Raw genomic sequence first — 12,546 nt, forward strand, 5'->3', positions numbered from 1 at the left:
TGGAGGTGAATTTATGTCACAGGATTTTGAAGAGTTCCTAAATGCGCAGGGGACAGTACACCAAGTGTCCTCACCCAGGAGTCCCTGGCAGAATGGGATTGCTGAGGTTGTTAACAAAAACCTACAATCTGGGATAAAAACAATGCTCCATGATGCTCAACTTCCTGATAGCTTCTGGGCTGAATGTTTGAGCTGTTATACCCATATAAAGAATCGATCCTATCATTCTGCATTAACAGTAACACCTCATGAAATGCTTTTTGGAAAGCGTCCCAATCTAAAGTATTTGTGTGTTTGGGGCAGTGATGTTATGATGCATTACCCAGCTAAAGGCAAGCTGCAGGAAAGAGGTATCCCAGGTAAATTTATGGGATATCAACAAGGGAATTATCGCATTTATTTATCAGACACAAAAAAGTTTCACCTTACCCGTAGCATTATACCATCAGTACACTGGGATGGTGTAGCTGAGTTTCAAGCTAGTGATGGTCTAAAAGAAATATCCCCAAAGAGTACAGCTGATGCTAACGAGCAGCCAGTTGATACCGATCCTGACAGTAATCAGTCAGAGATTGGAGAATGTGAGTTTAAAGAGGAACAAGAGGCAATGGACAATTCAGACCATACTTTAAGTCCAAAGCCCTCTACTAGTTGTATGTCTGAAGTTTTGGAAGGAAATTTAAAAGCTGACAGTGAAAGTTTAGCAGAGCTTAGACGCTCCAGTAGAATAACTAGACAGCCACAGCGTTACATCAATGAACAACAGCTACAGAGGCAGAAACGACAGGAGCAGTTGTTTAAACGTAGAAATATTGCTACTGTTGATGAGGAAATAGAAGAGGAAGTTGCAAACAATGTATACTGTAACCAAGTTAATTTTGAACCAAAAAGTTTTAAAGAGATACAAACCATGCCAAAGTCACAAGCTCAACAATGGAAAAAAGCGATAGACTCTGAGCTTGCATCTCTAAATCAAAATAACACCTGGACTTTTGTGAAGCAAACACCTGATATGCGAGTCATAGATTCAAGATGGGTGTTTAAAGTAAAACTTAATGATAAAAATAAAGTAATGAGATATAAAGCTAGGTTAGTAGCAAGAGGTTACCAACAATTGGAAGGCATTGATTATGAGAATGTGTTTTCTCCGAGTGTGAAGTTTGAAAGTATAAAATTGATGATGCTAGATGCTGTTAAAAATGGGTGTGAATTGTACCATTGTGACATTTCCGCAGCTTATGTTAATGCTGATTTGCATGAAGACATATACATGAAAGTTCCGGATGGTGTAGATGCTGCACCTGGGGTAGTTTGTAAATTAAACAAATCTCTGTATGGCCTGCATCAAAGTGGCAGGAATTGGCACGAAACTTTAAAACAAACCTTGATTGAATTTGGGTTTGTGCAGGGGAAAGCTGATAATTGCATTTTTACCAAACAATGTGATAATTCTGTTGTCAAATTGGCCGTTTATGTTGATGATTTATTATTTTCATGTAAACATTTAAAGGAATACCAGTTGTTTATTTCTCAACTTGGTAAACGTTTTGATGTAAAAGATTTGGGGAAAGTTAAGAATTACCTGTCCATGCAAATAGACAGGGATGCAGATGGTTCTTTTGCTGTACATCAAACTGCAAAAATTAAAGATTTAATAGAAGTACTAAATTTGGAGAACGCAAAAGGAAAAGAAACCCCATTAACATGTGGATTTACTTTTACTGAAGAGGATGCACCTTTTCATGACAAAACACTTTACAGGTCGATATTAGGAAAGCTGAACTTTATTCAGCGCGTGTCCAGACCAGACATATCTTTCAGTTTTAATTTTCTTTCCACATTTGTGGAGAATCCAACCAAGCAGTGTTTTCGAGCGTTAAAAAGAGTGGTGCTTTATCTTAAAAATACACTGCATTACAGATTACATTTTAAGGCGCATAATGATACAGGGTTCGATATTTTTTGTGACGCATCTCATGCATCTGAACATTTCAAATATAAAGGTGTGTCCGGTTTTGTTTACAGATACAATGAATGTCCATTTGAATGGAGAACGCGCAGACAGCATATAATTTGTATGTCAACCACAGAAAGTGAACTTTGTGCATGCTCTGAAGCCATCAGAGACATTGAATGGTTTTTGCAGTTGTTTGCAGACCTAAAAATAAAAGTAAAATTACCAATACCCGTGCACATTGATTCCCAAAGTGGAATAGCCATTTTGACATCAGAAGGCAATACCCAACGTACCAGAACGTTACGGTTACGCTTGGAGTTTGCAAAACAAATGATTGATGAAAAAATGATTACTTTAGAACATGTAGCTGGACTAGAGCAAATAGCAGATATTTTCACAAAAGCTTTGCCAACAGCTACGCATCTTAAACATACACAGAAAATGCTGAATGTTACTGCTACGCATCATTGACCAGCAGGGGGTTGTTAGGTTTTTCCTTTAAGACTGATGTGGTCAATGGTGCTACACAGAGATGTGTGTTTGTAACCTTGTTCTGAATGATAGCACACCTGTGAGCTTTTGCTAATTTGAATAATTGAAGGTAGAGTTTGCTTACTGTAATGTGATTGGGTAAGTGACTATTTTGAACTCTGTATTTAAGCTACCCAAATGGTTCATGGGTGTGGTTGTGGTGATGTATTGTGAAATGTGAGGAAAGGAGTAGAGGAGTGTGTTGTATATAGTTGTAAATAAAAGCAAGCAAAGATGCTGAAGACGACTTTGTTATTTTGTCGACCCTGCCGCTGTTGCTACTCGGTTGGTGCGTATTTTGCCCAACAAACCTAAGTGATGCCTCTCCCATGCTCCGTCAAGCTGTAAAATAAAATAAAGGCAGGCACCCTAAATTCTGCCACCTGAGGCAAGCTGTCCGATCCTGCCTAGTGACAGGGCCCCTGCTTCCTCATCAGAGATGGGGAATCTGCCACACTTCAATTGCTGCTGGGCTCCAACTCCCATCAATGTCAACCAGCATGGCAAGCAGCCAGGGATGATGGGAGTTGTAGTCTGGAGAGCCCCAGGTTCCCTATCCCTGCCGGAAGAGAATCTGACATACCAGCAGCGGGGAACCTATGGCCCTCCGGATGTTGTTGGACTACAACTCCTATCATCCATGACTACTGGCCATGGCAGCTGGGGCTGATGGGAGCTGGAATCCAACAACATCTGGAGGGCCATGAGTCCCCCATCCTGTACCAGGCAGAACAGACAACAGAACTCCTGCATGCACAAAAGCATTGCATTAAGAACTTGAATTTTGCAAACAAAACTACAGTACAGTGGTACCTCTGGTTAAGAACTTAATTCGTTCTCGAGGTCTGTTCTTAACCTGAGGTACCACTTTAGCTAATGGAGCATCCCGCTGCTGCCACGCAATTTCTGTTCTCATCCTGAAGCAAAGTTATTAACCCAAGGTACTATTTCTGGGTTAGCGGAGTCTGTAACCTGAAGCGTCTGTAACCTGAAGCGTCTGTAACTGGAGGTACCACAGTATACGAGTGCATGCAGTTTTGTTTAGCATGTACCGTTTGTGACAGCAATGTTTTCTCCCCACCTTAAGATACAGAATTTAGGTTTTCACCACTCCTGGGGTACTGTCAAAGGTGCTCCGTAGCCAAAGGAATTCACATGGAAGATAAGATACCTCTTCCTTGTCAAAGACAGCATAGAGACCTACGCACACCAGTCTAGGGTCTAGGCAGCGATTCCAAGTATGCAGTTGCAGCAACAGGAGGCCACTCCCCCTCCACTCGTTTATGTACCTTCCCCTGACAGGCTGCACACACGTAACCAGAGACTGCGCCTCCATGGAAACGTCCTCTGCTCCTCCCTTTTCAGTTCCCTCCTGGTTCTGGGAGACAGTGGTGCAGGAGAGGTTGGGCCACGGCCCTAGTCCTTCACTTGCCTGACCAGCCTCCAGTGACAGATTTACGTATAAGCTAAACAAGCTATAGCTTAGGGCCCCACTCTCTTGGCCCCCCCCAAAAAAAAATTTAAAGGAAAAAAACCCCTGGATGTACATTTCCAAAATATAAGATAAAAAACAAATGAAATAAAATCTACATACAGCAACAGTGTTTTCTGTTGTGTAGGCTCCTTTGATGTAAGTCATGGCCCCCGCCTGCTAGCCCGCTCCCTAAAATATCACTGGTTTGCTCCTTTCTATATATAGGGTGCCTACCTTCTGCATGGACTGGTTGCATGGCAATATGTGCAAATGGCTTTAGATACCTATTAGGTCCATCAATTACCATATAGCATATATTCAACACACAAAAACAGGGACAATTTGTTGTTGACAAAGGACAGCTGGACATATAAAGGGCCCCATTACCTTCAGTAGCTTAGGGCCTCATCAAACCTAATTCCAGCCCGGCCTGCTGCTCTCTCCTCTTCTTCCAACCCATCCTGTGCTCCACCCTCCAGTTCTGAAGCTTCCCCTGCTCCCGGCTCTTGCCTCCTGGCCAGTATAGCTCCCCACAAATTACTGGCCCCCTCTCCCAAGTCAGACTCCATCCCTTCTTCCCCCAGTATCCACTTATCAGCAACCTGCCAGCCCCTGACAGGTACGTGGCATGGAAAGCTAGATGATGTCGCCCTCTATCACCGAGATTCTGAAGCCGTCCTGCCATTGGGAATGGGTGGGTTTTGCATACAGAACCCAACATGATGAAAAAGCTCCTCCTGAGGTTTACCGGTTATGGAACAGTTTCCACTCAGAAACAATCCAAACTTGGGATAACCAGCAACCAAACACTCAGACTAGACTCCTCTCAAGAGACTATTCAAATGACAAGCATGGCTTCCAAATAGGAGGAAAGTTTAAATATCAGATATTTATTACACTTCTTATAATAAAAGCATTAAAAAAACAACAACAGTCGAGTCGAGGTTAGCTTTCTGTTTTCAAAATAGAGTTTTGCAACCTGGTTTGTTTGTTTTATGAGTGATCTGTGTGCAGATTTACGAGTGACCTGTGCAGTTTGCGTGCCAGAAGAGTCCGCTCCAGACATACAATCTTGATTTTTGGGGGTGGGGTGGGATGCAGTGTTACTATTCAGACCCAAACGAAATCCACCGTCAGCTGGCCAGCCAGAATATCCAAGTCAACCCACTCTGTCTCATTAGCATGAGCACAGCTCAGGAGAACAAAATGCAACCAACCATGTAATCTTCTGTCAATCAAATACCCAACACCATACTCCCGAGAAAAGGCCAGGAATGATGGAGAATCCCATGTGCATTATCACATTTGGATGCAATGGGATGGCGCCACCTTGTGATCCTTCTTTAAATGCATAATTGCCACAGGCTCTCCACTTCCCCGGAAAACCAAAGATGGGCGCATCACTTGAGAAGCATCCTAATTGGGTCTCTCAGTTGCCACTGTCCCCTCATTTCGGCTCACTTCACAATCCCCATTTAAACCGAAACCGGGTAGTCCAACGGTCGTGTCGTCGGATTCACTGGGAGGAAAGATCCTGACTGTTCCTGGTCACTTGCAGAATGGTCAAAATCCACAGCTGGACACAGCAGCACCTGCAAAACCAAGGCAGAAAAGCAACATGCCAACTTAATTCTTATGTCATTTATATAGAGCCAGTGTGGTGTAGTGGTTAAGAGCAGTAGACTCATAATCTGGGGAACCGGGTTCGCGTCTCTGCTCCTCCACATGCAGCTGCTGGGTGACCTTGGGCTAGTCACACTTCTCTGAAGTCTCTCAGCCCCACCCACCTCACAGAGTGTTTGTTGTGGGGGAGGAAGGGAAAGGAGAATGTTAGCCGCTTTGAGACTCCTTTGGGTAGTGATAAAGCAGGATATCAAATCCAAGCTCCTCTTCTTCTTCTTTTTTAATCGTAATGGGTCGCTGCATATTGCATGTTTAAAATCAGGGAAGTTTGTATGTAAATGTTTCAATGGGGTTGTTTTATTGTGTATCTTAATTAATGCTTCATATTTTCAATGTTAGTGTAACGTAGCCCATCTAGGAGAAGGAAGCCTTTGACCCTAAACTGTTGCAGCCACACTCATTTGTGAGAAAGGAGTAAAACCTGAGGAACCATCCATTCCCGCTGCCCTGCAGGACATATTTGGGAGAAGAAAAGGCTAAGGAGTAAACCCTACACAGATCAGATTAAAAACTTTAAAATATTCCATTAATATTTTTTTAACTATTTACCATTTGTTATAATAAAACCTTTAAGTGGTTTAGAAAAAAACCCCATTAAAATAATCAATAAGAGACTGTTAAAAACAGGTATTTAAAAGATAACAGTAAGCTTAAAACAAATCAAAACACATGCCAACAAATTTGATCACCACATTGCCATCAAAAACGGATGGATTGTTTTTTAGTTCTGATGCTGTTGCAGAAAGATTCAGCTAATGGCATGCCCTGCATTGCCCCTATTTATTTAACCACCGTACAACCCTATACATGCCTATTCAGAAGCAAGTCCCATTGAGTTCAATGGGGGTTACTCGCAAGGTGCACAGGGCTGTTTAGAGAACGTAACACAAACATTCGGCAGAGTGCCTTGAAAGCTCACCCCCGGGAAAACAGGGTAGTTAACAAGGCACCAACAGCTCTTCTTGGCTCCAGCACAAATGACTGTTTGTTCCTTTCTCGTCTACCTCCCAAAGTTGCACGTTCATTTGTAGGAAACGGAACAAAAGGATCTGCCCGTGTTTTAGTTACTGTTAAGGCTGCAATTGGCAGGAATGCCGGGGGTAGGGGTGGGGAGGAGGCAGCCCTATGATGGCCAGAAAGCTAAAGAGGAAATCCAAACACAGCGAACATCCTCCCATTAAGGAGGAAGTGGGAGAGGATGGCAAACACCACAGTATGTGATGCCTAAAGTCATGTTGTTGTTTAGTTGTTTAGTCGTGTCCGACTCCTCATGACCCCATGGACCAGAGCACGCCAGGCACTCCTGTCTTCCACTGCCTCCCGCAGTTTGGTCACACTCATGTTTGTAGCTTCGAGAACACTGTCCAACCATCTCGTCCTCTGGCGTCCCCTTCTCCTAGTGCCCTCCATCTTTCCCAACATCAGGGTCTTTTCCAGGGAGTCTTCTCTTCTCATGAGGTGGCCAAAGTCTTGGAGCCTCAGCTTCAGGATCTGTCCTTCCAGTGAGCACTCAGGGCTGATTTCCTTCAGAATGGATAGGTTTGATCTTCTTGCAGTCCATGGGACTCTCAAGAGTCTCTCCAGCACCAATAATAATACACAACAACAACAGCAACAGCAACAGCAACAACAAAGCTTTGCAGGATCAGGCCAATGACCTACCCATTTCTCACAGTGGCCAAGCAGACACTGTAAGAGGAAGAAGGGAAGCAGGGCCCGAGCTTAACAGTTCACTCCCGGCTTGGAATTCCCAGCAATTGGCATTCAGAGCCAGGAGTGAATAGAGAATGTAGCCATGAATTTGCCTAATCCTCTTTAAAGCTTTCGAAGTCGGATGGGCATCTCTTGGGAGTGAGTTCCACTGTTTAACTATATGCTGTGTGAATAATTGCTTTCCCCCTTCTGTCTGCCCTAAGTCTTGTTAAGCCAGTCAGTCCGTCAGTCCCCCTTTCCCAATGAATTCTGGGAAATGGAGCACTGTGAGGGGAAACGGGGTCTCAGCACCCTTATCAAGCTACAGCTCCCAGGATCTTCTGGGGGAAAGACATGACTGTTTAAAAGCAATGCAACACTTCTGTCCTCCTAGTCCTGCAGCAAAAAAAGTGCTTGCACGTTTGCAAAACTAAGCAGGGTCTAGGGTGGTTTCAAACTGGATGGGAGACACACTCCATTGTCTCTTGAGACAGATGGATGCAAAAAAAACCCACCCTATTATTATTAATTATTATTATTATTATTAGTCATACCTCTAGATACGAATGCTGTGGGTTGCGTACAACATGGGTTACGTACGCGCCGAACCCGGAAGTAATGGAATGGGTTACTTCCAGGTTCGGCGATTTGCGCATGTGCAGACGCGCCGGACGTCGCACGCATGCGCAGAAGCGCCAAATGGCGCGGGGAGCATGCACAGATTTGGCGCTTCAGGTTAAGTACGGCTCTGGATGCGTACGGGGCTCCAGAACGGATCCTCTTCGCATCCAGAGGTACCACTGTACTTGAGTCTCTAAAGGTATGATTTCTAGGCAGGTTTTTGCACATTTCTCCTTCCAGAATGGGCAGCAACCCTGGCATTTATTTCCTTGCAAAGGAGATGCTTCTCTCGATTTCCTTTTTTAAAAGTAGCAATTATGGAGCTCAGGCAGGACTGCACGAATATTTGGTCTGCCTCTATTGAAGCCTTGCAGGAACAGTATACTTGCCGCACTCTGCACTGCGAAGAATGGAGAGCTTTATTTCAAAGATAGGACTTGAAATCTAAGTGGGGTGGATAGCTCTTGGCGCCTGCTTTCAGCCAGACCTGATCAATGCGGATAAAGCTCTTGAGGTACTTAACCAGAAGTGAACCCAGGAGTCCAGGAAAAAGAAAAAGAAAGTCTCTACATCTCTTTTGAGGAGCAGGAGCAGAAACTGAAGGGAAATCTGTTCCAAGTATTTTCAGCTGAGTGAGTAAAGGAGAACTATGATTGCGCAGCAGCCAGACTCCTCATTGCACAGCATTGGAAAGGGGAGAGAGTTGCGACTATTCTAGAGTGGCAGGAAAAATTAGTGGAATTTATGAATCTTTCAAAAATGACGGCAGCAATTAGAAATACCCCCAAACAAAGTTGTAAAAAAGAATGGAAGTATGTTGAGGACTATTTGAAGAAAGAAGGGATAAATATTGATTTGGTGTTTTGTTTAGATTGAAAGATATAAAGGGAAATTTGGAGAAGAATATGTAAATAGTAGTTCAGATAAAGCGAGATAAAAGAAATTAAGTAAAGGAAAGCGGTATTCAAACAACAGGAAGCAATTTTTCCCCCTTTTTCCTTTTTCTTTTTCATAAGTTATTAATGTCGTTTTCATTTTTTTTTCTTACATATTATTTACTTGTATTCCGTATTATATGTTATTTGACATGTATATTGATATATTGTTTAATATATATTGATATATTATATGCAATACTACTTAAAATATTATTTGGAATATTATTTGATATATTTGATATAATTTTCTTTATATTATTATTTTTTCTTTGCTTTTTTGTTGTCTGTTAGTTTTGATGTTCTTTTGGTTATATATTTTGAATGTTTTCTTTGTATTACTTTTTTGAGTTCTATGTAATTTTTTAATGAATTGAAATAAAGAATTTTTTTTTAAAGGAGAACTATGATTAAGATCGACCTCAACCAATCTTTCAGGCTCCAAAGGGTCCACTTGCACACTGCTATATCTAAAATTTCTGTGACTGACATTTGTTTTAAACTGTTTTTAATGCTCAATTTTTAATTGTTGCAAACTGCCCTGGACCTTACGACGAAGGTCTCTCTATACAGCAGACAGAGGCAGAGAGCCAAGCACACTGTCTACTGCAACTAGGAGGTCTCCTCCTCTTCCTTCCAGCTAGAATTTGTACATTGCCAAAGGACTGGATTTTCAATACAAACACACGCAGTCCCTGGAAACTGACAGGAGCAACGACACAGACAACTTACCCTCATGATGCCCTTTGACCATCATGCATCTGCAAACAGAGACATGGGATGCTACAAACACAGCCTCCCCAGGGGCCTAAGTTGTGTTAGCAAAGGCCAAGAACAAAGACCTGCCGGGAAAAGATTAGGGATCTTTTCCTTTGAACTTGCAATGAAGGTCATGGAGGACACTGAGCCGAGAGGAAGAGCCTCCTTGCCTGCTTTTGGGAACAACAGGAAGATTTTGACCTGCCTGGTTAGTGCCCATTGCCTGCACTGAGTGTTTCAATGTAGGGTGGGAATCCCCCCCTTTCTTGTTGTTGTTTAGTCGTTTAGTCGTGTCTGACTCTTCGTGACCCCATGGACCATAGCACGCCAGGCACTCCTGTCTTCCACTGCCTCCCGCAGTTTGGTCAGACTCATGTTGGTGGCTTCGAGAACACTGTCCAACCATCTCGTCCTCTGTCGTCCCCTTCTCCTTGTGCCCTCCATCTTTCCCAACATCAGGGTCTTTTCCAGGGAGTCTTCCCTTCTCATGAGGTGGCCAAAGTCTTGGAGCCTCAGCTTCAGGATCTGTCCTTCCAGTGAGCCCTCAGGGCTGATTTCCTTCAGAATGGATAGGTCTGATCTTCTTGCAGTCCATGGGACTCTCAAGAGTCTCCTCCAGCACCATAATTCAAAAGCATCAATTCTTCAGCAATCAGCCTTCTTTATGGTCCAGCTCTCACTTCCATACATCACTACTGGGAAAACCATAGCTTTAACTATACGGACCTTTGTAGGCAAGGTGATGTCTCTGCTTTTTAAGATGCTGTCTAGGTTTGTCAGCCTTCTTTATGGTCCAGCTCTCACTTCCATACATCACTATTCTTAAGATGGGTTTTTCTTCCTTGCACCAATTCAGTGAGTCACCACAGCTCATTTTATGGCGGAAAATTGAGAACTACACAAGGACTTCTATTTCATCCTTTGCCAACCAGATGCTCTACAGAAGTTTAGGAACAGGAGGAGGTGCAGGGACCAGGAATTGTACTGCAAAACATCTGGAGGTTTTACTAGGATTTTAAAGGAAGTTTGGCTTGTGCTGGATAATTGAGCGATGCCCGTTTTTAGAACCTTGTGCTTGACGCACACAAAATCAGCTGGACTTTCTGAAATCCATTTCCTTTTAGTATCTTCTTAAAAGAAAATAAAAAAGGGCAAGAGGGAGCCTTTAACACTGTGATGAGCTTGAAAATGTGGGGGGAACCCTCAGAGGGACTTTTGCAAACAGGATGGCCACTATCCCAGAGGCCAGAATCTCCGCATTGTGCACAAGCAGTCATTCAAAAGACATCTTAGGCCACACCTGCATCATACATTTAAATCAGTGTCACGCCACTTTTTGTAAGACATCTTGACTCCCAGTTCTGGGGGAAAGGCAGAATAAAAATGATAATAAAAAGGTAACAGAATTAAGGGACAAGCAATTTGATGAGTCTTCTGTTCTCACCTGGTATTCTTCATCCCGCAAAGCTCGTGAGATTTCCACCACTCCACTGATCTCAAGGCTTTCTTTCTGCTTGCGCTTCTTCATAATCAAGCTGTCCACTACCCAGAACATAACAGCCTTAAAAAGAGAGAAAAACAAAGGGGGAGAAACTATTCATACAGTCGTAACTTGGTTTTCGAACAGCTTAGTTCTCAGTCGTTTTGGCTCCCGAACGGCGCAAAACCAGAAGTGAGTGTTCTGGTTTGCAAACGTTCTTTGGAAGCTGAACGTCCAACGGGGCTTCCGCGGTTTCCGATTGGCTGCAGGAGCTTCCTGCAGCCAATCAAAAGCCGCGCTGTGGTTTCCGAACATTTTGGAAGTCGAACGGAACAGATTCCATTCGACTTCTGAGGTACAACTGTACTTGAAGAACAGAGGGACAGACATTAGATCCTGTACTTCCAGGGCGGAAAAACTGAAATTCTTAGCAGAAGGTATATTTTGTTGTTGCTGTTGTTCAGTTTTGGGTCCCCACTAAAATGTAAGGAAGATTCCATGTCAGTACAAAAAAAAAAACACAAGAAAAGAACTAGCAGCACCCAGACACATAAAACAAAAGCCAGCATTTGGAAGGGTGGGGAAAATCTATTCATGGTTCCCTGGCAGGACTTCAAGGAACTCATTTACAAAAAGGAAAAGTTAAGACTGATTGATCAGAAACAAAGCCATCCTGTGTTTCTTCTAAGCATTTAAACCGGACGCTCTCCTATCACAGGGCTCTGACATCAGAGACATACAGCTGTAACAGGGGCATAGCCTAGGGGGTGGCAGAGTCTCTGTGGCCCTAGGCACAGATTTTTTAGGGGGCATGAAGCGGGTGCCCACATGCAGGTGGCCCCAGCACAGCACAGCCTGGCCTGGCTCCTCTTCTGGCATTGGTGGAACCAACACTCGCGGAAAGGAGCACCAGGCCGTGTCATGCTGGGGGGGCTGGTGTGGGGGCAGCCACTTTGCACCTGCCAAGTGCCACATCGGCTGCCCAGGAGGCGGCAGGGGGCGCAGCATGTGGTTGTTGCGTCTCTCCGCCATTGTCCCAAAGCGGAATTGTAAGGCAGGATCTGGGGAAGCTGGCGCGAGAAGGGTGAGGCAGCCATACCAATCATGGCTGGTGTCGCCTCGACAGGGGCTGGGCAGGCGCGGTGGGCTCCGTTTGTGCCCTGTCCCTGGCGTGGGCACTCATGCGTGCGCACACACACAACCGCCTTGGATGGCATGGAAACATGCTTCGCTGCTGCATTGTAAACTAATCTCAAAGTAGCTGCCTTATTACAAAAGAATTTCAGAAACAGACTGGAAAGAGAGGCTGCTGAACTACAGTTTATCACCAAACTTGGAGCCACAGAGAAACCAAGGTCTAAACAAAGACATTGGATTATTATCTCATTATACGTGATAAAGCTATCTTTAGCCA

General features: G+C 43.9%; 1 protein-coding gene across 1 annotated transcript in view; it reads right to left on the reverse strand.

Moving 5' to 3' along the window:
- Nucleotides 1-4,832: 4,832 nt before the first annotated feature.
- LOC118091525 (store-operated calcium entry regulator STIMATE-like) overlaps nucleotides 4,833-12,546 on the reverse strand; it is a 42,120-nt gene continuing 34,406 nt past the window's right edge. The window contains exons 7-8 of the mRNA XM_035128612.3: nucleotides 11,097-11,213; nucleotides 4,833-5,554 (exon numbers count right to left, since the gene is read on the reverse strand). Coding sequence (XP_034984503.2) covers nucleotides 5,438-5,554; nucleotides 11,097-11,213 — 234 coding nt within the window. The 3' untranslated portion in view covers nucleotides 4,833-5,437. The remainder of the gene's footprint in view (nucleotides 5,555-11,096; nucleotides 11,214-12,546) is intronic.

This window comes from Zootoca vivipara, chromosome 9 (genome assembly GCF_965207765.1).
Source record: "Zootoca vivipara chromosome 9, rZooViv2.hap1.1, whole genome shotgun sequence".
Classification (NCBI taxonomy): Eukaryota; Metazoa; Chordata; class Lepidosauria; order Squamata; family Lacertidae; genus Zootoca; species Zootoca vivipara.